At 53.0% G+C, this 24,622-nt stretch overlaps 1 protein-coding gene across 3 annotated transcripts in view; it reads left to right on the top strand.

Moving 5' to 3' along the window:
• The window catches only part of EPHA10 (EPH receptor A10), a 52,659-nt gene that overhangs the window by 23,305 nt on the left and 4,732 nt on the right, over positions 1-24,622 (top strand). Inside the window, exons 6-18 of one of the 3 annotated variants that reach the window (XM_032160294.2) lie at positions 3,503-3,636; positions 7,280-7,451; positions 11,666-11,774; positions 15,876-15,937; positions 16,084-16,209; positions 17,402-17,587; positions 18,414-18,475; positions 18,704-18,907; positions 19,200-19,349; positions 19,617-19,810; positions 20,408-20,563; positions 20,738-20,846; positions 23,234-24,326. In XM_032160294.2, the coding sequence (XP_032016185.1) occupies positions 3,503-3,636; positions 7,280-7,451; positions 11,666-11,774; positions 15,876-15,937; positions 16,084-16,209; positions 17,402-17,587; positions 18,414-18,475; positions 18,704-18,907; positions 19,200-19,349; positions 19,617-19,810; positions 20,408-20,563; positions 20,738-20,846; positions 23,234-23,359 (1,790 nt within the window). In that variant the 3' untranslated portion in view covers positions 23,360-24,326. Of the gene's footprint in view, positions 1-3,502; positions 3,637-7,279; positions 7,452-11,665; positions 11,775-15,875; positions 15,938-16,083; positions 16,210-17,401; positions 17,588-18,413; positions 18,476-18,703; positions 18,908-19,199; positions 19,350-19,616; positions 19,811-20,407; positions 20,564-20,737; positions 24,327-24,622 lie in introns of those variants that run through there. The other 2 variants (XM_032160292.2, XM_058443576.1) reach the window with 2 other exon arrangements.

Raw genomic sequence — 24,622 nt, 5'->3', positions numbered from 1 at the left:
TGATAATTTGCTTAGAATGATGGTTTCCAGCTTCATCCATGTCCCTGCAAAGGACAGGAACTCATCCTTTTTTATGGCTGCATAGTATTCCATGGAGTATACACCATATTTTCTTTATCCATTTATCCACTTATGGACATTTAGGTTGCTTCCACCTCTTGGCTATTGTGAATAATGCTGCAATGAACATGGGTAAGCAGTATTTCTTCAAGACCTGATTTCAGTTCATTTGGATATATGCCCAGAAACAGGATTGCTGGATCATATAGTAATTAAAATTTTTTGAGGAACCTCCATATTGTTTTCCATAGCAGCTGCACCAGTTTACATTCCTACCAATTTACATTCCTACACAATGGTGTACAAGGGTTGCAATTTTTTCTTGTTCTTGCCAACCTTGTTATGTCCCATATTTTTGGTAGTGGCCATCCTAAAGGGTGTGAGGTGATATCTCATTGTGATTTTGATTTTGATTTCCCTGATGATTAATGATATTAAGCATCTTTTCATGTGCTTCTTGGTCTTTTGTATATCTTTTTTTTTGAGACAGAGTCTCACTCTGTTGCCCAGGCTGGAGTGCAGTGGTGCAATCTCAGCTCACTGCAACCTCTGCCTCCCAGGTTCAAACAATTCTTGTGCCTCAGCCTCCGGAGTAGCTGGGATTACAGGTGCACGTCACCACACCCTGCTAACTTTTGTATTTTTAGTACAGACGGGGCTTCACCATGTTGGCCAGGCTGGTCTCAATCTCTTGACTTCAGGTGATCTGCCCCCTTGGCCTCCCCAAGTGCTGGGATTACAGGCAAGAGCCACCGCGCCTGGCCTATATATCTTTTTTGAAGAAATGTCTACTCGAGCTGGTCTGAGTGCAGTGTTGTTTACAACTAATTGATCACAACCAGTTATAGATTTCTTTGTTCCTTCTCCACTCCCACTGCCTTGCTTGATAGCAAAAAACAAAACAAAACAAAACAAAACAAAAAAACAAAACCTACCCAAGTCCTTTGTCTATTTTTTAATTGAGTTATTTGGTCTTTGTTGTTGAGTTCTAGACGTTCTTTATACATTCTGGATATTAACCCCTTAGATAAATGGTTAGCAAGCATTTTCTCCCATTTCAAAGATTGCTTCTTCAGTCTGATTATTGTTGCCTTTGCCCTGCAGAAGTTTTAAAGTTTGATATAGTCTCATTTGTCTGTTTTTGTTTTTGCTGCCTGTGCTTTTGGTGTCATATCCAAGAAATCATTGCTGAATCCAGTGTCATGAATCTTTTCCCCTGTGTTTTCTTCTAGGAGTTTTATCATTTCAGATCCTACATTTAGGTCTTTAACCCACTTTGAGTTCATTTTTTGCATATGATGTTAGGTGAGGGTCCAACTTCATTCTTTTGTAGGTGGATATCCACTTTTCTCAGTGCCATTTGGTGAAGAGACTATCCTTTCTGCATAGCATAACCTTGGTACCCTTGTGGGAGATCATTTGACCATACATGGAGAGGAGTTATTTCTGGGCTCTGTATTCTGTTTCATTGGTCTATATGTCTGTACTATATTGCTTTGATTACTGTAGCTTTGAAATATGTTTTGAAGTAAGGGAGTGTGAGGACTCTACCTTTGCGTGTGAGTGTGTGTGTGTGTGTGTAGGTTTTGTTGTTGGTTGGTTTTTGTAAATGATGGAGTCTCCCTGTGTTGCCCAGGCTGGTCTCAAAATGCTGGCCACAAGTGATTCTCTCACCTTGGCCTCTCAAAGTGCTGGGATTACAGGTGTGAGCCACTGCCTCTGGCCCACCTTTATTTTTACTTCCCATGATTGTCTTGACTATTCATGGTCCTTTTAGATTCCATTTGAATTTTAGGATGATTTTCTATTTCTGCAAAAAATGCCTGGGATTTTGATAGGATTGCATTAAATCTGTAGATCACTTTTGGTAGTAGAGACATTTTAACAATATTAAGTGTTCTATTCCATGAATGCCTTTCCAATTATTTGTGTTTTATTTCATCCAAACACAGGATGCCTTTCCAATTATTTGTGTTTTATTTCATTTCTTTCAGCAATATTTTATAGTTTTCTGTATAAAAGTCTTTCATCCCTTTGGTTAAGTTTATGTCTAAGTATTTTATTATTTTTGATGCTATCGTAAGTGGGATTGTTTTCCTAATTTCCTTTTTGAATTGTTCATTGTGTATAAAAACACAACAAATTTTTGTGCATTGGTTTTGTATTTTGCAACTTTGCTGTATTTTGTTTATTAGTTCTAAATTTTTTTTTTTTTTTTTTTTTGAGATGGAGTCTTGCTCTGTTGCCCAGGTTGGAGTGCAGTGGCGTGATCTCGGCTCACTGCAACCTCTGCCTCCGCCTCACCTCCCAAATAGTGGGATACAGAGGCCACCATCCCAGTCATTTTGTATTTTATAGAGGGTTTCACCATTTGGCCAGGATTGTTGCCCAGGCTGGAGTGCAATGGCACGATCTCAGCTCACTGCAACCTCCACCTCCTGGGTTCAAGTGATTCTTCTGCCTCAGCCTCCCAAGTAGCTGGGATTACAGGCATGCACCACCATGCCTGGCTAATTTTGTATTTTTTTTTTTTTTAGCAGAGACAGGTTTTCACCATTTGATCAGGCTGGTCTCGAACTCCTGACCTCAAGTGATCCACCCACCTCGACCTGACCTCAAGTGATCCACCCGCCCAGCCGGTCTTGATCTCTTGACCTCATGAACCGCCTGCCTCAGCCTCCCAACGTGCTGGGATTATAGGCGTGAGCCACCACACCTGGCCTAAAAATTTTGGGGTTTTCTACATATAAGATCATGCCATCTGTAAACAGAGATAAATTTCCTGCTTCTTTTCCAGTTTGGATGCCTTTTATTTCTCTTTCTTGCCTAACTACTCTGGCTAGAACTTCTGGTATTATGATAAATAAAAGTGATGACAGCAGACATCTTACCTTTTCCTGATGTTGGAGGGAAGGCTTCCAGTCTTTCACCATTGGGTATGATGCTCACTGTAGGCTTTTCATATATGGCCTTTATTCTTTGGGGATAATTTCCTTCTATTTCTAGTTTGTTGAGTGTATTACCTCTTGACCAGACCATTGGAATCGTTAAGTAGCAGGTCCTTCTGCCTCTAAATGCTCTCTTATGTCTCCAAGCTGCAGCAAGTATAGAAAGAGCCTGGAGCATTAGAGTCAACCACCATGAGAGAAGCTGGGCCGTAATGGGTGGGCAAGCAGCAGAAGGCCTAATGCTTTTCCCTCTAGAGGACAATGAAGAAAAGGGCTGTGGGGGCAGAGGGGCCCCTTTCCTCTGGTCTCACAGACTCCTCCCCTTTGGCCATGCCTCTCAGGCAGTTTCCTAGCCCCGCCCACAACCCGTTAGACCACGCCCCAGGCCTCTCTAGTCCCGTCCCACAGACCCGCGCGCCGCACCCTCTTCCCCGCAGCCCCAGCCCTGCCGTGCAGTGGGTCAAGGTGGAGAATCCCACGTAACTTACTTTCAGCGCCCTGGGAGGACGATGAGATCCGCAGGGACCGAGTGGAACCCCAGAGCGTGTCCCTGTCGTGGCGGGAGCCTATCCCTGCTGGAGCCCCTGGGGCCAATGACACCGAGTACGAGATCCGATACTACGAGAAGGTGAGTGCGTGTCTGAGAGGGACCTGGAACCTGCCCCGCACCTGTCCCGCAGAGTTTCTGGTTCTTCAGGCCATCCTCCCAGCAAAAGCCCTCGTTACTCCCTTTGTAAACATAACCACCCGTCTCCTAGGGGCCCCAGGCTCAAGTCTCTCCCTCCTCCTCCAGACTCCTGCTCTTCCTTTCTCCGCTCAGGTCTATCTCCGTCACCAACTGTCTCCATTGTCCCTGTGTCACCTAGTGTTTTGGTTGACAAAGAGCTTTCTCTGGGGACCCGTCCAGATTTTGTGTGGCTGAATCTTACACGTACCATTTGTAGAGCCCTTTTAAAGAAAAAGGACACAGAAAGATCATATCATTTCTAGTTTCACAGAAATGCCTGACCATGGAGCACATTGCTAGGTGTAGTGGTGTGCTGGTAGATATTTAACAGCCAGCTTTCCAGAACAATAAACGTATGAGTTATTGTAATTCCAGTCATATAAAAAATGTGTAGCACAGCATTTACAGTGATAAAAAATATGTACAGAACTCTTGATTGTGAACTCCATATGGCCAATTGATACCCATAGGATACTTGTGCTGATTTTTGCTGACCTCTTGTATCCATTGTCAGTCTGTGGTTGCAGCTTAGCTGCGATGTTACAAATGGAGTCACATCCCAATCTGCTCTTTTCCCCATAAATTTATTACCTTTATTTTTATTTATTTATTTATTTATTTCGAGACAGAGTTTCATTCTTGTCGCCCAGGCTGGAGTGCAGTGGCATGATCTCGGCTCACTGCAACCTCCGTCTCCCAGTTTCAAGTGATTCTCCTGCCTCAGCCTCCCAAGTAGCTGGGAATACAGGCATGTGCCACTACACCCAGCTCATTTTTGTATTTTTAGTAGAGACAAGGCTTCATCGTGTTGGCCAGGCTGGTCTATATCTCCTGACCTTGTGATCCACCCGCCTTAGCCTCCCAAAGTGCTGGGATTACTGGCGTGAGCCACTGCACCAGGCCAATTTATTGTCTTTAAATCTGATATGCAAACTACCGTTAAACTGTTTCTCATCTTGGTGCAAATTATATTCACTAAAGTGAAACCTCTTTCAGCTTCTAAATATGTCAGAACTTCACTCACTCCTCAATGACATGAGAGATTCGTTTGCTCAAAATAGTTTTTGAATACTAGAAGTCTGTTGAGACCTGTGAGTGTTGGGGGTGAGTGGGAAGGAGGAGAGAGTCCTGAGTCACTGCTGGGTGTCTGACCTGGGTAACCCAGAGTCTGAGGTGCCACTGACTGAGATGGAGAAGCACTGAGGTGGAAGGACAGGCTTGGAGCAAGGTGATGAACTTGGTTTTGCTCATCTAGCATTCAGGGGGCCTCTGGGACACCCAGGTGGACTTGCAGGTCTGAAGCTTAAGGGAGAGGCCTGGCCTGGAAAGAGGAGAGAAAGAGAGAGAGTGAGAGAGTGTTGGGGGCTCTCAGCATAGAGACAGTAGCTGCTGCCAGGGGAGGAACTGGAGGAGAGGAACGAGAAGGGGAATGTGTCTGAGAAGAGTGGCCAGGACAGAGCCCTGAGGAATGCTGATGTTTAGGGACAGCAGCAAAGGACACTGGGAAGCAGGTGCTTAGAAAGGACTCACTGAATGGACTTTAAGGATCAAGGTATAGACAAGAGCCCCAAGGCTGAGCTGGGTGGATGCTCCCAGTTTGTTGGGCATGAAAACCCTCAAAAAGAGGAGCAAGGGCCAGGCTCAGTGGCTACCACCTGTGATCCCAGCAGGTGAGACGGGAGGATGGCTTAAGGCCAGGAGTTCAAGACCAGCCTGGGCAACAAAATGAGACCCCCCCCCACCTCTACAAAAAAGAAATTAGCCAGGCATGGTGGTGTGCGCCTGTGGTCCCAGCAACTTGGGATGCTGAAGCAGGAAGATCGCTTGAGCCCAGGAAGTCAAGGCTGCAGTGAGCAGTGATTGCACCACTGCACTCCAGCTTGGACAACAGAGCGAGACCCTGTCTCAAAAAAACCCACCAAAACCCCAAAAACAACAAAAAAGAAGGAACAAGGCCAGGCGTGGTGGTGCACGCCTGTAATCCCAGCACTTTGAGAGGCCAAGGCAGGTGGATCACCTGAGGTCAGGAGTTTGAGACCAGCCTGGCTAACATGGCGAAACCCAGTCTCTATTAAAAAAACAAAAATTAGCCAGGCATGGTGGTGGGTGCCTGTAATCCCAGCTACTCAGGAGGCTGAGGCAGGGAGAATTGCTTGAACCCAGGAGGTGGAGGTTTCAATGAGCCGAGATTGCACCACACTGCATTCCAGCCTAGGTGACACAGCAAGACTCTGTCTCAAAAAAAAAAAAAAAAAAAAAAAAAGAACAAGTATAAAAGGGCTATATTTGAAAGGCTTCAGTGTACTCTCATGGAGCCTGCTGAGTAGAAGCCTTGCTGGGCCACTGGACCTGGGCAGGTGTCTGGCAGCTCCTCTGTGGGGCCACAGTGCTTCTCATCTCAACCTCTCTCTGCACCCCAGTCCAGCCCACGGTGCAGAGGGGCTTGCTCGCAGCACGTTGCCAATGCCCAGGTAGGCAGCCTTGCTCCTTCCTCCTCTCTGCCCCTAGCCTGCCCTACCTTGTAGGTCCTGAAGCCGCTGCTTCTCTGTCTTTCAATGGATTGTTGAGATGCCTGGAAGAGAGATTCTGATTGGCCCAGCTTGGGTCAAAGTCCGTCCCAATTCCTGAATGCTATGGTCAAAAAGCCGGAGCCATCGAATATCAGTGGGGAGAGTAACCTTCTGGGGCTGGGGATATGGCAGGGCCTCTAATAAGGTGTGGGCAGGGACGAAATGACGGGAGGAGCATCTCTAGTATGCCATTGTCAGGTGTGTTGGGGTGGAGTGGGGGGCAGCAGGATGTCGAGCAAAAAACACAGGCTTTGCAGGGATTCAGAGGGCGCACCAGCCCCTTCCTTTATGTGAACCTTACCTAAAAAGGAGATGGAAATGCTGACTCCACAGGGCTGCTGTGAGGCTCAGGGGAGGCAAAGGGTCTCATGCAGAAGCTGGCACTGAGTAGACGCTCATCAGTGATAGCTCCAGCTGGGGCCTTGGGGGAGTCTTTACCCCTCTGAACTGCGTTTCCTTATCTGTGAAACAAACAAAGAAGATAATAACTTTCTGTCCTCTGAGCCTTGCAGGACAGTTGTAAAAATCAGACATCAAGGAAAGGAAAAGCCTTGTGGGCCACTGGGGGCTTTCATGGGTCAGGGCTCATTCTCTCATTCTGTCCTTTGAGGCTTCAGGCCTACCTAGGGCACTGGCCCAGCTCAGCCTGGATGGACAGGCCCTGGTGGCCCTCATCCTGTCATCCCCCGGAAGGAGGATCTGGTGTCTTCTCTAAAATTTCTCTTATGCAGAGGTGGGGCTATTCTCAGCTACAAGTGCCACCGAGTGTGGGTGGGTGCTTGTGGTGAGCACAGGGGCTAAGGATCCAAGGAAAAGATCCCTGGGAACCCCCAAGATGATTGAGGTTGGGTTTTCGCACTCAGCCCACATTTACCTAAGGACGCTTCTCCTGCCTCCCTGTTCCTGTTCACCCTTTGTTCTCCTAGAACAGTGGATCTGGTGCTGGTGGGCTTCACTTCTTGATCTCTCTCCAGGGTCAGAGTGAGCAGACTTACTCCATGGTGAAGACAGGGGTGCCCACAGTCACCGTCACCAACCTGAAGCCGGCTACCCGCTACGTCTTTCAGATCCGGGCCGCTTCCCCGGGGCCATCCTGGGAGGCCCAGAGCTTTAACCCCAGCATTGAAGTGCAGACCCTGGGGGAGGGTAAGTAGTGTGTGTGAGTGGACAGGGACCTAGACAGAAAGAACCCTGCACGGGGCTGAGACAGGGAGACAAATAGAGGGGGAGAGTTATCTGGAGTTATCTGTGCAATGAAGGGAGCCTGCAGAACAGTTTAATTACAACCTAATAATTAATGACTTTGAAATCCACTGACTAATGCCTGTTCACCGACATGAATTAGATTGGGAAACTGTCCTGGAGGAGCTCACAGGAGAGGGGTTTGTGAACAGCTATAACCCATGTCTCAGCTGGATAGAGACTCAGTTTGGATAGAGACCCAAACATGAGAGACTGTCCCTTTCCCCACTAGGCCTTAGAGTGTGATGCTGACTTCACTGAAGGTTGATGGACATGAAGGGGTTGCATTGCAGCAATAAACACAAAAATAAGGATTGCGGCCAAGGCGCGGTGGCTCACACCTGTAATCCCAGCACTTTGGGAGGCTGAGGCAGGTGGATCACCTGAGGTCAGGAGTTCGAGACCAGCCCGGCCAACATGGTGAAACTCCTTCTCTACTAAAAATACAAAAATCAGCTGGGCGTGGTGGCGGGCACCTGTAATCCCGCTACTCGGGAGGCTGAGGCACAAGAATCACTTAAAACCGGGAGGCAGAGGTTGCAGTGAGCCAAGATTGTGCCACTACACTCCAGCCTAGGTCACGGAGTGAGACTCTGTCTCAAAAAAAAAAAAAAAAGAAGGCTTGCGTAACTTAAGTGGGTAAATCACATGGTATGCGAATGATATCTCAATAAAGCTGTTACCAAAACCAGACAAAAACTGGACATTGAATATCCTCATCTGAAAACATCTCCAGCTTCTCCACAATACTGCGCTTTCCTCCCTCCTCCTTTACTTCCCTCCCCTGGTTCCTCTTCTCCCCACCCACTCCCCAATTCCCTGATGTGTGCAGAGCAGGTTAGCTGTCTTGCTGCTTTGCCTGCTGCTAACCCAGCCCTCAGGATCTCACCTCTATCTACCCTGAGCAGCTCATGAAAATATTTTCCTGAACAAAGGCAGTTCCCCCTAAGAGGCATTCTGGCACCAGCTGTCAAGATAATAATTCTTTCCAACCTGCTACATAACTCCAATCCAAGATAGGAAGAGCTCTGAGTCCAAAGGGAGGTGAAGATAAAATGCTGAAGGGGTCTGAGTTCTGGGAAGGAGGACCACACTTCTCGCCTGAATGCAAAAAGTGTCAGACCTCGGCCAGGTGCTGGAAAGAGGAGATTCTAGCTGGGGAATATTTGAATGTGTACAGATGGGCAGGGAGGCATTCTGGGGAGAGGAAGCCATCTGAACAAAGACGGGCAGGTTTGGCTGGAGTGGGCGTAGTGGGGGCAGGAGCTGGGGACCGTCAGCGGAGAAGGGCTGATGGTCTCCATTCATTGGGTACCTCTCAGTTAGTAGAGACTGCTGAGATCCCCAGCCTCCCTTCTTGTGGCCCTGGCTATGGTTCTCCCAATCTGCAGAGTGTGGTTTCCCATGAGCTGTGTCTCCAAATTGAGATTTTTTTTTTGAGGTAGGGTCTTACTGTGTCACCCAGGCTGGAGGGTAATGGCACAATCACAGCTCACTGCAGTCTCAACTTTCCAGGCTTAAGTGATCCTCCCACCTCAGCTTCCCAAGTAGCTGAGACCACAGGCACTTGCCACCATGCCCAGCTAATATTTTTACTTTTGGGGGGTCTCACTATGTTACTCAGGCTGGTTTCGAACTCCTGGGCTCAGGTGATCCCTCCACTTGGCCTCCCAAAGTGCTGGGATCACAGGTGTGAGCCACTGCCCCCCGCCTTCCAAAGCAGGGTCTTTTTCTTTTTTCTTTTTTTAAAAAGAGCGATGGAATCTTGCTATGTTGCTCAGGCTGGTCTCGAACTCCTGGGCTCAAAGCAGTTCTCCTGTCTTGGCCTCCCAAAGTGTTAGGATTACAGGTGTGAGCCACCATGCCCGGTCCCAAATCAAGGTCTTGGTGAACGCTTATGCATCACCACTGTGCTAGTTACCTATTGCTATGTAACAAGTTGCCCCAAAATCTAGCAGGTGAAAACAGCAAATATTTACAATCTCATGTTTCCATGGATCGGTAATATAGGTGCCTCTCAGCTAGGTGCCAGTGACTTAGGGTCTCTTCCAAGGCTGCCGTCAAGTTGTCCTCAGGGGCTGTGATCATCTCGGGGCTTAGCTGGGGGAGATTTCACCTCCCTACTCAGGGTCTTGCTGGCTGCTGCTGAGGTGTGCTGTTCCTCGTCCCGTGGGCCTCTCCTTAGAGCTGCTCACCACAACCACTGGATTCTTCCAGAGACTGTGAGCCAGGGAGAGGGCACCCAAGACAGAAGCCATTCGTCTTGTTTCCTGATCTTGGGAATGACATTGCAATACTCTTGCCATATTCTGTTCATTAGAAATGAGTCCAGCCTGCGCTCACAGGGAATGGATGCCAGGAGGTAGGGATGCCATCTCAGAGGCTGCCCACTGCTGGCATCTTTCTCCGTTTCTGTGTCCACATGGTTGCCTCATTTCAAACAGTTCTTGGCAACTCTGTTCCCCTCTGTCCCCACCCAGACCCTCGGCCCTCTTTGCCTCTGGAACCCTGGGCTCTGAAATGCCCTCTCTGACTCTGGCATTTTTGGCCTCTAACTCTCGTCTTCTGTTCCTCCTCACTTGCTCTGTGACATCCAAAAGACTGCTCACTGGATCCTACCTCATCTCCCAGGCTTTTAGCTCCTCCCAGCCCCACACCCATCTCTATCCAGCCCCTGCAGATGATCTCATCAGAAATACTCCCCAACTCTGCCAACCCTCATTCCCTGGGCACCTTGCTGCACCCACCTGCTAGTCGCCAGACTTGGACCTTTCTCCTCCCCGTGTCCCACGCGGAAGCTGCCTGCAGAGGTGTACTTTCCAATCTCAGTTCAGTCTTCAGGGCCACTCAGTACTTTTCCCATTCCTAATAGTTATGCCAAACCTTCACCTCTCTCAAGCGCCTCTTCTCCATCCTCACTCCCACCTCAGCAGACACCCTCATTCCTTTTCTTCTTAGGCAGGAACTCTCTCCACTGCTCCCTGTAGCCCACAGGAGAAAGTTTATATTCCTTAGTTTAGCGTTCAAGGCCCTCCAGGTTCTGGCTCCCCCAGTTCCCTCCATCTTCCCACCCTCCAGCTTCCTATTTGCCACTCTCCGCCTTCATGCAATCTGTTTCCCAGACACAGGGGACGACTTGCCATTTCCAGACCCATCAAAGCACCATCAAAGCACCATTAAAAATCCTTCCAGTCTCCAGGTCCAGTTCAGACGGCACCTTTTTTTGTGAAGTCTTCCTCACTGGCTTTAGGAAGAAATTATTGTGCCTCTGCTCAGCTCTGCTCATTTCTGTTTCTTTTTTCATTCTACAGTTGAGAGTTTTGTTTCTATCTCACCCATAGGCCCATGCACCCCTCGATTCATCACTGTCTCCTCAGTACTAATGCAAACCAGGCACATAGGTTGGATGGATGGATGAGTTGATTGGATAGATCGATGAATAGGGCTGAGAGCGAGGGTCCTCTGGGCTGCTTTCTTGGAGAAATAGTTCAAAGCAGAAGCTTTGGAATCAGGCAGAAACTTTTGGAGTGATGCTCAAATCTTAGGTTCACCACTTTTTAGCCATGTGATCTTGGGCAAATTATGTAATTTCTCAACCTCAGTTGCCTCAGCTGTAAGATGAAGATGGTAATAGCTTCCTGGATTATTGTGATGATGAAACAAGACAGTATAGTGAAGGCACATGGCCCAGTGTCTTGAATGGAGTAAGGTGCAGTTACCCTTAGCCCTTTTTATTATTGTTGGTGGATGGTCTGGATTGGGGGTAGGGAGCTCAGAGCAGAGGCCATTCCTCCTGCAGAGCGACTTTGAGTCTCTCACTGCTCATCTGAAAGGCGTAGGGGGAGGCCTGGCCCTGCCTGTCTGGACTCCTGCCTCTCTCTCTGAGCAGGAGCTGGGCTGCCATGGAGGTGTTCTGTCCTGAGAGCAGAGGAAGCTCTTGGGACTCCAGGTGCCACTGTGGTCAGTGGGACTGCCTTGGCGCCTCTGTGGCTGGGAGGCAGTGCCAAGTGCAGAGGTGCCGTGGGAATCCTGCTACAGGGTGAGGACAGGAGTCTGCCCTGGGGCTAGCCTAGGAGCCTGGTCCTCTGCCCACCTCAACCTCGTGGTTTTCCTCTCAGCTGCCTCAGGGTCCAGGGACCAGAGCCCCGCTGTTGTCGTCACCGTAGTGACCATCTCGGCCCTCCTCGTCCTGGGCTCCGTGATGAGTGTGCTGGCCATTTGGAGGAGGTAGGTGGCTGGCCCCAGCCTAGGTGACCCCTGGTGGGTCATGTCCCATGCACATTAATGTGTGCTCACAGGCATCTCTGCCCACTTTGCACACACGCAGATTTGCACCCGCAAGCACACTGCTGTACAAATGTAGGCATGCATCATCCCGGCCCCTCCCCCTGCTCACTGTCCATGCGGCAGCCAGCACTGCAGCCAGCTCAGCCGCTCTGTGATGAAGGGGATTTAGCGCCTTAACTCATTAAATGTCAGAAGGCATCACTGAGGAAGGAATCAAGCTCCAGCTGCTCCAGTGTGATTAGGATTCTCCGGAGGAGCTCAGAGGCCCCCAGCCCCTGCCCCCGGGCCTCTTGAGGCCCTTGAACACAGCAAAAGGGGGAAAAGACAGAAATCTTGTGTATGTATGTGTGTGGGAGGGGCAGGACAGGGAGGGCAATTCGTAAAGCAGAAACCTCCCACCCCCAGCAGAAAGAAGCTTGCAGGAGGGTGAGCGGAGAAAGGGGATAGGAGGAAGGGAAAAGACGTAGAGCTTGAGTCTGGTTCAGAGAAGATTCTAGTCCTTTTGCAGGCAGCAGAGGCCTCCTGGCATGTATCCTCCCCTTCTCCCCAGGGCCACACTCTGCTGCAGGCAGAGTCGCCCAGATGGGTCCCAGGCTGGGCGGAGATCAGCAGACCAGAGAGGTTGGAAAGTCTGCATGAGATGGGCTGGAGTGGGAAAGCAGAGGAGAGAGGTGGGCAGGCTGGGGAGCCACATCTCAGCATCCTGAAACTGCCTGGCAGCTGGAAGGACAATGGGCATTCATTTGGCACTGGCTATTTGCTTGGCCTTGAATGAGGCACTGAAAGTGACTGAGTGGGAGAGAACACTGTCTCGCTAGTCTAGGAGCCAGCTCTACCTGGGCCAGGCAAATTAGGAGGGCAGGACAAGAGTAGGGAGCTCCTTGCTCCTGGAGCATGAAGGGTCCATGTGCTGCACCCATTGGAAAAGCAGAGATGGACAGATGCCGAGAGCATCTCATCCTGGCTTTGCACCGAGGGCCTCTGAGAGGCAGAAGGAGGAAAGGGAGACAAGCAAGCCAAGAGCCCCTCTTTCGGGCAGAGGCTCTGCAGGACAGGAGCACCCTGGGGACAGGTGCACTACAGAGGTGGAGCAAGCCAGCGCGGGATTCCAAATCCAGCTGCTCTGAAATGGGGAGAGTGAGCCCGGTCTAGTGTGGAGGGGTAGAGAGGTGTTCTCCTCCAGCATGCGTGTCCCAGCCTGGTGGGCTGTCTGCAGCACCTCTCACACCGTCCTGTGTGTAGGACCTGCTCTGCGTCGTGGTCCCTCACCTCCAATTTCCCTCCTCTCCAGTCCACCCTGGCTCGCCCACTTCTCACCAGGCCGTGTGGTCCAGTGGAAGCCTCTCTCCTCTCCTCACCACACACCCTCTTTCACTCCTCCATCCATTCACTCAGCCTTCCCCCCTTCATCTCCACCCATCTCTCCTGGATGTTGCTCCTCATTCGTGGAAGTCCTGTCACCACCCTGGGTGACTTCAGTAGCTGCCGGACAGCCTGTCCCATCCCTTGCCCCTCGGTTCTTTAACTTCTCATTCCTTTTTTTTTTTTCCTGATTTTGGAAGACAAGCTCCCCCAGGTGAGTGCAGTGGGTAATCTCGGTAATTCATGAAGTCCGCTTCCGTTCAGCCTTCTCCTTCGGCCTCCCAAAGTGCTGGGATTACAAGCGTGAGCCACCGCGCCCGGCCCCGGCTAATTTTTTGTATTTTTTAGTAGAGACGGGGTTTCACCGTGGTCTCGATCTCCTGACCTCGTGATCCGCCCGCCTCGGCCTCCCAAAGTGCTGGGATTACAAGCGTGAGCCACCGCGCCCGGCTGACTTCTCATTCCTAAGGATCATCTCTTCTGTTCCTCCTGGCCATCCCCCTAGAATGCTTCACCTCGTTACTTTTTTTTTTTTAGATGGAGACTTGCTCTTGTCACCCAGGCTGGGGTGCAGTGGCATGATCTCAGCTCATTGCAGCCTCTGCCTCCCCGGTTCAAGTGATTCTTTTGCCGCAGCCTCCTGAGTAACTGGGACTACAGGCCCGTGCCGCCATATCCAGCTAATTTTTTTGTATTTTTAGTAGAGACGGGGTTTTGCCATTTTGGCCAGGCTGGTTTCAAACTCCTGACCTCAGGTGATCTACCCACCTCAGCCTCCCAAAGTGCTGGGATTACAGGTATGAGCCACCATGCCTGGCCTCACCCCAGTACTTAATCCAGTTCCTTTCTTGGTCTGCAGACGCCCTGTCTTTGCAGCTTGCTCTCTTGGCCACACCGGTCACACCTGTTCTTTAGCCTCATCACTGGCCCCTGGACTACTCACCACCAAACCTACAAACCTGCCTGCTTCTGCACTCATCCTCACCCCCTTTTCTCTAGAGGAGGTGATCCTCCCAGCCAGGATCAGTCCTTCCACCTATGACTGAACCCCACCCTTTTGCCATCTTGGGAGCCCGCTATTACTCCTAATGTTCCCCTCTGCCCCCCATAACAGTGAACATGTGTGGAGGCTTGGTAAGCTGACATGCTGCTGTCTGGCAGGCCTATCTTTATCCTGATTTTATTAAAGAGAAAATGGAGCCGCCCAGTCTCACAGCTACCAAGCGGAGGAGCTGGGAAGCGGGTCCGTGCAGTCAGGTTCCGAGCCCAGGCTGTCAACACCCTTTGGTGGCCGCTTCCCCCTGTGTGACAGCCTTGCTCCTCCTTCCCATCTGTATCTACATGTGATCGTCTCTGTTGTGAGAACTTCGGAAACTCCTCCCTTGGTCTCTCATCCTTGTACCTTTATGTGATTTCTCTCTACCACCCCCTCTGCTTTCTCTGTCCTTGGTCCCTGTGATGCCCTGCCCCAGTTTCCCTCCACTCTCCTTCTGTTCCTCTGGCGATTCTTTTCTACTGTCCTTGGTGCTTCCTTCCTCTAGCCTGGATGTTGGGGTTTCTCAGACTTATTCCTAGTCCCTCTTCTCAGACTCCATCCTCTCCCTGCACCATGCTCATTGCTCCTGATTTGTATCTGCAGAGCAGGCCTCTCTTCCAAGCTCCAGACACACACACATACGTCGAACCCCCATCTTATCTTCCCTGCTTATCCCCTAGGCTGCAAACTCAGATGTCTAAATGTGAACTTTTTGTCTCCTCGTCCCAGTAAATGGCACCACCATAAACTCTGTGGGCAACTTCTCCCTCTTCCTTTCTGCCATCCAACTACCTCTCAGCCCTGTGGCCCCTGTCACCTTCATGTCACTCGAGTGCTCTGCCTCTCTCCATGCCCATGTTGACCCCATAGCTGGAACCACTGCCAGCTCCTCTCCTGTGGTGACACCCATAGCAGCTTCCACTCTGTAACTGGAGCTCTTTCTAAAGTAGAAATCAAATCATTGCACTCCTCTGCTTAAACCCCACAGGGGCTCTCCTCTGCTCCCAGAATAAAAGCCAAAGTCTTTATCTTGGCCAGCAAGGCCCTGCCTCTAGGGGCCCCAAGTGTCAGCCTGTGGCTTTGTCGACTGTGATGCAGTCCTTTGGCCCGTGGCTGCCTCTGTCTCAGGAAGCCACCCACAATGACCTTGGATCAGGTCGGGCCTGTCTGTCCCGTGTCCCCACAGTACACCGCCTTTCTTGCCTTTCTCCTTTGCCAGCACTGGTGAGTGGGCTTGTGGCTCACTCTCCGTGTTTGTTTTCCTGACCAGACCAGAAGCTGCCCCCGAATGCTGGATCCACTTGCCTTATTCACACTTTCACAAAACTGCATGCGGGGGCAGCTGGGGGCCTGCAGCCAGGGTGTGGATTGGGTGCCTCTGGAGTTGCAATAATTTTCACCATGTGAAAGTAGCTAGGGATGGTGGTGGTGGTGAGGGTTTGGTCTAGGGCTACAGTTGTATCTGTGCCATGGGGAGGTCGTCAAACCACAGAGAAGCTTTTAAATCAGCTGGACAAGAAGTTCCCTCCCCCAGGGCACAGGCCTTATCTTTTGAAGGGACAAAGAGGTGCTGCCCTCAGTGCTCTGCAATGGGAAGGTCTGGGGTGGCCTGGCTGAAAGAATGACCCTGAACTCCCTACCAGGCCCTGCAGCTATGGCAAAGGAGGAGGGGATGCCCGTGATGAAGAGGAGCTGTATTTCCACTGTGAGTTGGCTGGGCCTGGCTGGGGAGGGGCGGGCTCCACCCTGCCTCACTCCTCAGCCCTCTCTGCCTTGCTCCACTGCATGAGCCCCCTTGTCCACCCCAGTGGTGGAGACCCCGTTCCTTAGGCTCATCTCTTTCTCTCCCAGTCAAAGTCCCAACGCGTCGCACATTCCTGGACCCCCAGAGCTGTGGGGACCCGCTGCAGGCTGTACATCTGTTCGCCAAGGAACTGGATGCGAAAAGCGTCACGCTGGAGAGGAGCCTTGGAGCAGGCAAGCTGGGCGCCCAGGAAGCCTCGTCTCCATCTGGAAGCCCCACCCACTCTGCAGGCCCCGCCCCTACTCTGTCCACACCTCTATCCTGAAGCCCACCTCCACCCAAGTCCCTGCTGGTGTCTGGAAGCCCTGCCTCCACACCAAGCCCACCCTCCACCCAGAAAGTCCCTGGCTTGCCTGATTATAGGGAAGAGGATGGCAAAGGGGTCTGTGACCCTCTCCTGGTCCTCAAGGTCAGACCTCTGCACACTGCCACTGGCAGTTTAGTCCCAGGCCTTCATGGGACGGTGGGGAGGGGCCTTTGCAAGCTTGGGGGCCAGACATAACTGAGTTCTAGTCCTGGCTCTCCCACTGACCCGCTGCATGATCAGGGTCATGGCCCTCTTTTGCTCAGAGCCTCAGTTTCTCATCTGAGAAATGGGCATGATATCTGTCTTCTAGGGGCTAATGTGGGGACCTCCCAGCACTCCTCACAGGGCCTGGCTGTCGGCGCTTGCTCTCTAAGGGCCAGTCTCCTGCTAGCCTTTCTTCCTGACTACAAATCCTCAACCTCCTGTGCTCAGAGACGGCAGCTGCTTTCACTGGGAGCCTGATATTATCCCCTGGCACTGTCTCCAGACCCGCTGGACAGAAGCCGGAAAGGGGCAGGGTGGAAGAATAGATGTTATTGTCATCCGTCCTGGGTCACATGGGGTTTGATGGCAGTCAGCGTACTGGCATGTGCCCTGTCCTTTAAGGCTTGGAAACCTCCCCCCACTGAGGAAGGCAGGGAGGAATCCCCATTTCACAGAGGAGACGGGCCAAGAAAGGAAAAGAGATGGAATTCAAGGTCACACTGCTGGTACTCAGTTTACCAGGATTTAAACTGGAAACGGTCCATGATCTGGAGTCACTTTTTATTTTTGAGACCGAGTCTTGCTCTGTCACCCAGTCTGAAGTGCAGTGGCACAATCTCAGCTCACTGCAACCTCTGCCTCCTGGGTTCAAGTGATTTTCCTGCCTCAGCTTCTCAAGTAGCTGGGATTACAGGCATGTGCCACCTTGCCTGGTTAATTTTTGTATTTTTAGTGGAGACTGGGTTTCGCCATGTTGGCCAGGCTGGTCAGAGTCACTGTCTCCTCAGCTCAGCCTGTCCAGCTCAGCCAGGGCAGTGGCCTCTGGCAGTATCTGAGGTGCCATTTCCCCACAGGGCGGTTTGGGGAGCTGTGCTGTGGCTGCTTGCAGCTCCCCGGTCGCCAGGAGCTGCCCGTAGCCGTGCACACGCTGAGGGACAGCGCCTCCGACTCACAGAGGCTCGGCTTCCTGGCCGAGGCCCTCACACTGGGCCAGTTTGACCATAGCCACATCGTGCGGCTGGAGGGCGTTGTTACCCGAGGTAGGGCCCGGTGCTCCCTTCCTGCTGCGCAGCCCACGGGTATGGGGGGTGGAAATGGTGGTGTGGGAGCCTGGAGTGCCCCTGCTTCTCCAGGTTCTTCCCTCAGCTGTGGGAGGGAGCTTCAGCCAGGGACCTCAGCTTTCACTGACTCAGGGCAGCCCTTCTCCTGGAGTGGCCACTCTGGCTCAGAATGACCTTTCTTTTCTTTCTTTCTTTCTTTTTTTTTTTTTTTTTTTTTTTTTGAGATGGAGTCTCGCTCTGTCGCCCAGGCTGGAGTGCAGTGGTGAGATCTCGGCTCACTGCAAGCTCCGCCTTCTGGGTTCATGCCGTTCTCCTGTCTCAGCCTCCTGAGCAGCTGGGACTACAGGCGCCTGCCACCAGGCCCAGCTAATTTTTTTTTTAGTAGAGACGGGGTTTCACCGTGTTACCCAGGATAGTCTTGATCTCCTGACCTCGTGATCCGCCCGCCTTGGCCTCCCAAAGTGCTGGGATTACAGGCGTGAACCACCACGCCCAGCCAGAATAACCTTTCTGACCTGTGATATTCTAGGGGGTAGGTCGCCTAGAATATCACTCCTAGAAAGAGTGATCTTTCTTAGCAAGCTTGTTGCAGCTCATGACCTTGGCCTTTGTTCACCTACAGATGTCTCCTCTTTTGTTCCTTGGCATAGAGGACCCTGGGCTGGGCAGGAGGATGGCGAGATTAGGGAGCTTGGTGCTGGTTCTGGCTCTCGAGGCCTGGTCTGGCACCCCAGCGAGGGGAAACTTGTGTGCATGCGGGGTGATGTGGACAACTTAGCATGTGTGTTCCGATCCCTGGGCACAGGAAGCACCTTGATGATTGTCACCGAGTACATGAGCCATGGGGCCCTGGACGGCTTCCTCAGGGTGAGTGGCCCTGGGACGGCCAATGACCACTTTATTCTGTAAAGCGGGCAGGGGTCCCTCACTTTTCTCTTTGGTAGGGCTTGGAATTGGCATCATCCCCACTGGCCGGGCTGACCTGTGGTCACAGGGTGAACTAAAGCCTGGCGAGAGCTAGGTGACCGCCCTGGTGTCACACAACACCAGGGGATCCAAGCCCACAGCCCTGGCCTCAGTCTTCTCCCTCCACAGCGGCACGAGGGGCAGCTGGTGGCTGGGCAACTGATGGGGTTGCTTCCTGGGCTGGCATCAGCCATGAAGTATCTGTCAGAGATGGGCTATGTTCACCGGGGCCTGGCAGCTCGCCGTGTGCTGGTCAGCAGCGACCTTGTCTGCAAGATCTCTGGCTTCGGGCGGGGCCCCCGGGACCGATCAGAGGCTGTCTACACCACTATGGTGAGGGCGCCCCCAGCCAAGCCTGCCTGCGCCTTCTGGTTCCCACCAAGCTGCCCTGGAGCCCCTAGCTCCCCACTTCCACTCCCTTCCCTGCCCCTCCACCCAGTTGGTCTTGGCATAAATGCAAGTGAACCCCACCTTGAGGTCAGCTTTTGTGTCTTTCCCAGGTGTGAACCTGGAGTTGGAGGTTGCCTGGGAGGATGACATGCAGGCTGGATCTGGGGCTGAGTGGGGTGGGGAAACCTGCGTGTCACCCAGTTCCTCCTTGCCCCTGACCTGCCTGCCCCTACAGAGTGGCCGGAGCCCGGCGCTATGGGCCGCCCCCGAGACGCTTCAGTTTGGCCACTTCAGCTCTGCCAGTGATGTGTGGAGCTTCGGCATCATCATGTGGGAGGTGATGGCCTTTGGGGAGCGGCCTTACTGGGACATGTCTGGCCAAGACGTGAGTAACCTGTGACTCCAGCTCCATGCCTTCTGACCCTCTCACCTCAGGCCTCAGCTTCCTGACCTCTGCCCATTGGCCCTCAGCCTTCCTGCCCCAGGCCCCTCTTCTCTGTCTGCTTGCTTCTGGTTCTGTCTGGCCACTGCCCCAGTCTTCCTTGGGGGTGTGTGTGTCTGTGTCTGTGCGTGTGTGTGTGTGTGTGTGTGCGCACACCATGTGCTGGGGAAACCCAGAGCCTCCTCTCTGCTCCCCACCCCTGTGGCCCAGGTGATCAAGGCTGTGGAGGATGGCTTCCGGCTGCCACCCCCCAGGAACTGTCCTAACCCTCTGCACCGACTAATGCTTGACTGCTGGCAAAAGGACCCAGGTGAGCGGCCCAGGTTCTCCCAGATCCACAGCATCCTGAGCAAGATGGTGCAGGACCCAGAGCCCCCCAAGTGTGCCCCGACTACCTGTCCCAGGTACGTTCCCACATGGGACAGCCAGCCTCTCACCTGTCCATGGAGGGCCTCCCTGCATGTCGCAAGTGCAAACCCACTGCATCCACCACCCCACCTGTCCAAGAGCAATTGCTCACCCCGTTGTCCCAGAGGGCTGTAGCCCTCCCGCCTGCCCAGGCCCACCTCACTGCGCATCCTCCTGGTCACTTCTGCTTCTCCTGGATTTTGCCCACATCCCTGGGTACGATGACCTCTGACTGGAGAAATAGATGTGGTAATAGCCCTAACACATTTGTAGTTCCAATGAATCAAATATGTGAAATTAATATTTGTTGTTCCAAATATGAGTCACCAACCAGTCCTAGGCATGTCCTACCCCAGACTGTTCCGGATATGCCAATGCCTTTAGCTGGCGCTGGCTCTGCCTCCACCTGCCTGAAGAACCTGAAGCCCTCGCTTCTTCAGGAATGCACAGTGCTCATGTGAGCCAGGTCCAGCCCTGGGGCCCGGTTACCCTCCCCTTCTCCTGTCCATCCTCAGCTGGCCTCTCCCCGGGAGACCACCAGGTGTGGGCCCAGGTCCCAGCTATCGGTTGAGCATAGCTCCTCTGACCCGCAGGCCTCCCACCCCGCTAGCGGACCGTGCCTTCTCCACCTTCCCCTCCTTTGGCTCTGTGGGCGCGTGGCTGGAGGCGCTGGACCTGTGCCGCTACAAGGACAGCTTCACGGCTGCTGGCTGTGGGAGCCTGGAGGCCGTGGCCGAGATGACCGCTCAGTGAGTCCAAGGCACCAAGGTCAAGGCCGGGGCTGGGGGATTCCAGGGGCCCTGCCCCTGCCTATATTAGGGAGGCCCAACCTGTCCAGAGAAGCGGAGGGAGGGTGGAGGGCCTTCATGGGAGGAGCAGAAGTTGGGGTCAAGCCAGCCAAGTGTGACCAGCCTTTGTTTCAGGGACCTGGTCAGCCTAGGCATCTCTTCGGCTGAACATCGAGAGGCCCTCCTCAGTGGGATCAGCGCCCTGCAGGCACGAGTGCTCCAGCTGCAGGGCCAGGGGGTGCAGGTGTGAGTGGACCCCATTCTTCCAAGGCAGGACTCCGGTGGGGGTCCAGACCCCCAGCCCTGCCCAAGGACTGTGGCAAGCTGCGCTCCAGCAGTGTGGGAGGGAGCGCTCTCTTCCTCCGCTTGGGCCCAGATCTGGTTTGGGGCCATAGCTTCCCCGCTTTCACTGCCTGCCCCTCCCATTTTCACCAGTCTGAACACCTTGGCTAACTCAGTGCCCCTGAAAAGAGGTTCAAATCCCTAGGGAGGACCCCTGCGATAACAGCAGGAGGAAATTCGGGGTCTCAGAGAAGAGCTGGGGCAGGGATGGGAGGGAAGACAGTGGGTTGAGATTGCCCTGGCTCATGCCCTACTGTCATTTGTACCCACTGGGGGCTGGGGCCTACCCCGTGGGGTGTTCCCTTTTCCTACAGACCCATTGACCAGTCAGACAGCGTGGGTCCTGGAGGGCTCTTGCTCTACCTGGCAGTGACCGCAGCTGCCTGGTGGCTCTGGCATCGGGGGCTGGGCCAGAGGCGCATCGTCCTCAGCTCCCTGTGCCTTGGCAGGGGCTGACTGGACACTGGCCAAGGCCCAGGCAGGCGGAGATGGTGCTGAGCTCAGGGGCTGATGCCCAAGAGCCCTAGACTCAGGAGCTGGTTTCTGTGTCCCCCTGCCTCGGGCTGACAGTTCAGGGTGAGGCCAAGAGTCCTGGCCAGGCCGGGCCATGCAAGGCCCTGGTGCTCCCTGGGGCCCCATGAGGCCCTCGTGTGCATTCCATTTGTGGACTCAGTGGCCAGGACATCTGGGAAAAGCATAAAGGGCCATGTTGTCTCCCCAGGGACCCAAGAGCTTTTCTCTCCAGCCTTGGGGAGGGTGAAGAGGAGACTCAGAGATGGGTCCTCTCTCTCAAACAGGCTGGTCTAACCCCCAGTGTACAGATGGGGGAAACTGAGGCCAAGTGAGGAGTCAGGATCAGAGCTGTGCTCAGAACCCAATCCAGGGATGAGGCTGGCTCTGGAGAGAGAGTCCTTGGTCCTGCCCTATGGCACCACCACTTCCCTGTACAGCCCACGGGGACTCTAGAGGTGACTCCCCTCCAGCCAGCTCTGTGCCTTGGGCACTACCCAGCCTTCCATGGAGCCCCTCCCTGCTCTGACTTCGTGGAGCCCTGGCAGAAGTGGTTGTGCTGAGCCCACCGTGGAGTTCCTTATCCACAAGGGCCCCCGGGAATGGTGGGGCCCAGGATGCCAGGGCTTTTGTAGGATGGCAGGAAGGCAGCTGGATCTTGGCAGGGCCACAGGGGCTGAGTTTGTTCAGGCCGCCCCTGACACTTGTCTGCTCTGCTTGGCTGTGTGTGGGTGGGGTGGGATGGGGCGGGAAAGAGGAGACAAGGGGTAGAGGAAAGATGAAAAAGACACACAACCTGCCCTTGGGGGGCTTAGACTAGACCAGGAGAAGAGCTCAGGTACCAAGAAGTAATTCCAGGGCACCATCCACCAGTGCCCAGGGCCTCCCAGGAGCCCTCTGGGTCAGTGGGTGGGTGGGCTGGAGGAGGAGATAGCCACTCTCTTAATGTGTGAAGTTGAGATGTAAGTTGAACAGGGCCTTGCAGGTGGGAAAGGGAAGGTTCTTTCTTTGGGGTGGGTGGAGTGTTCGGCAGGCAAGATGGCAGACCTCAGACAAGAGGAGTCCATGCAGAGAGGCTAGCATGAGAAAGAGCCCAGAGGCGGGAAGGTGCAGTGCATCTTTGCAGAGCACCCAGAGGTGGGGGACGGTGACTCACAGTGGTGCCTTTGGCCTCACCCTGCCAGCAGCAGCTCCCCTGCTCTTGGAATCTCCCCCAGCCCCCTGCCTCCCCGTCTCCTGACCACCTGCCCCAGCTCAGTGACTCTGGGGGTACTGGGGAGACGAAGATGTTGCTACCACTTTAGTCAAGGTTGGGGGAGCCCCCGGCCAGGTGCCCTCCAGGATCTGCCTTCCCCACCCCTCCCGGGAAGCCTGGACCAGCATCCCTTCTTGGGTAGATGGAGCCTCGTCCCCATCTCCAGCTACATCAGTCATTCTCTGCGGGGCAAAATGTCCTCCCCCTACCCCAGCTGTTTCTGCAGAAGGGCCCCTGGCTGTGTTGGCAGGACTTCGGTGTCCAGGGTAGATCTCCCCTCCGCTGAGGAGTGAGGTCCCAGAATCCTGTTGGGTCCCAGGCCTCAGCCCTGCACAGGCGTGATGTGGGGCGATGGTTCTCTGGGAACCCTCTACAGATCTATTTTTATATGGAACTTGTTCACTGGACAGAGGTGGCCTGCAAGCCCCCATTCCCCTGGTCTGAGCTCACCCTGGGAGGGACGGGGCCAGTCGGAGGGGGTTCCTTCTGGAGATGTTTTTATATTTCTTGGGTTCTCCATGCAGGATAATAAAAACTTGTCTGTAATATGGTGCCTCTTTGAGTGGCAGTTGCTTGATCATTGTATAGCTGATGTGGAAGGGTTTCTGCCCCCTTCCTCGAGGACAGGGGTATCCAGAATGTACGTCTGAGATCTCTCTGCATAGAGGTGAGTCCAACACTGCTCCTGCCTTGAAAGAGGTCCCAGGATCCGTGGCAGGACGGTGTGACCCAGGGTACTGAGGGGAACTGGGTGCCCTGGGTATGTAGAGAAGTCTGTCACCCAGTCTCAGGAGCAGTAGATGTAAGTTAGAGACAGAGCTTTGGGGTCATCAGCACTCAGATGGGGGTAGAAGCCACAGTGAGAAGGAGGTCACCCGGCCAGCATGTGCAGGAGAGGGGAGACATCAGCGTTGGGAGGCACCTGGATGAAGGGGAGCAGTGGGAAATGCCAAGAGGAGCTGTGCCATTGCTGCTGAAGAGCAAGTTTTGGTGTTAAATAGAGAAAAACGGCCGGGTTCGGTGGCTCATGCCTGTAATCCCAGCACTTTGGGAGGTTGAGGTGGGTAGATCACTTGAGGCCAGGAGTTTGAGACCAGCCTGGCCAACATGGTGAAACCCCATCTCTACTAAAAACACATAAATTAGCTGGGTGTGGTGGCAGGTGCCTGTAATCCCAGCTACTCAGGAGGATGACACAGGAGAATCACTTGAACCCAGGAGATGGAGGTTGCAGTGAGCTGAGACTGTGCCACTATACTCCAGCCTGGGTGACAGAGCAGAAAAACAAATAACAACAACAACAACAACAAAAACAGAGAAATCAAGTGAAAGAGGAGGGAGGAGTGGCTGTCAGTATGGGCACTGGGATATTATCAGTGAGTGTATTCATTTGCTTGGGCTACTATAAGACAGCACCTCAGACTGTAACACAGCACCCGTGGCTTTGCCGACGGGGATTTACTGTCCCACAGCTCTGGAGGCTGGAAGCCAAGATCAAGATGTGCGCAAGGTTGTTTTCCTGCTGAGAGCTGTGAGGGAAGCTTCTGCTCTGGGCCTCTCTCCCCGGCTTGCCCGTGGCCATCTTCCCACTCTGTCTCTTCGAATCATCTTCCCTCTGTAAGTCCAAATTTTCCCTTTTTATGGATGCCAGTCATATTGAACCAGTCCCTACCAGCCCACCCTAACATCCTCATTTTAACTTAATCACCCCTTTAAAGGGCCTGTCTCCAAATACAGTCACCTTCTGAGTTACTGGGAGTTAGGACTTCAACATAGAGGCCTGGTGGGGGGCACAGTTCAACCCATAACAGTGACCTTTGTTGTCAGGGCAGAAACCAGATGAGAGGATTGGGGAGTGGAGTTTAGGAATCTTTGAGGAGTCCAGCAAAAGGAGGAAGAGTGGGCTGAGACAA

The sequence above is a fragment of the Hylobates moloch genome, unplaced genomic scaffold (genome assembly GCF_009828535.3).
Source record: "Hylobates moloch isolate HMO894 unplaced genomic scaffold, HMol_V3 SCAFFOLD_8, whole genome shotgun sequence".
NCBI classification, from domain to species: Eukaryota; Metazoa; Chordata; class Mammalia; order Primates; family Hylobatidae; genus Hylobates; species Hylobates moloch.
This window is presented reverse-complemented; position numbering and strand designations above follow the sequence as displayed.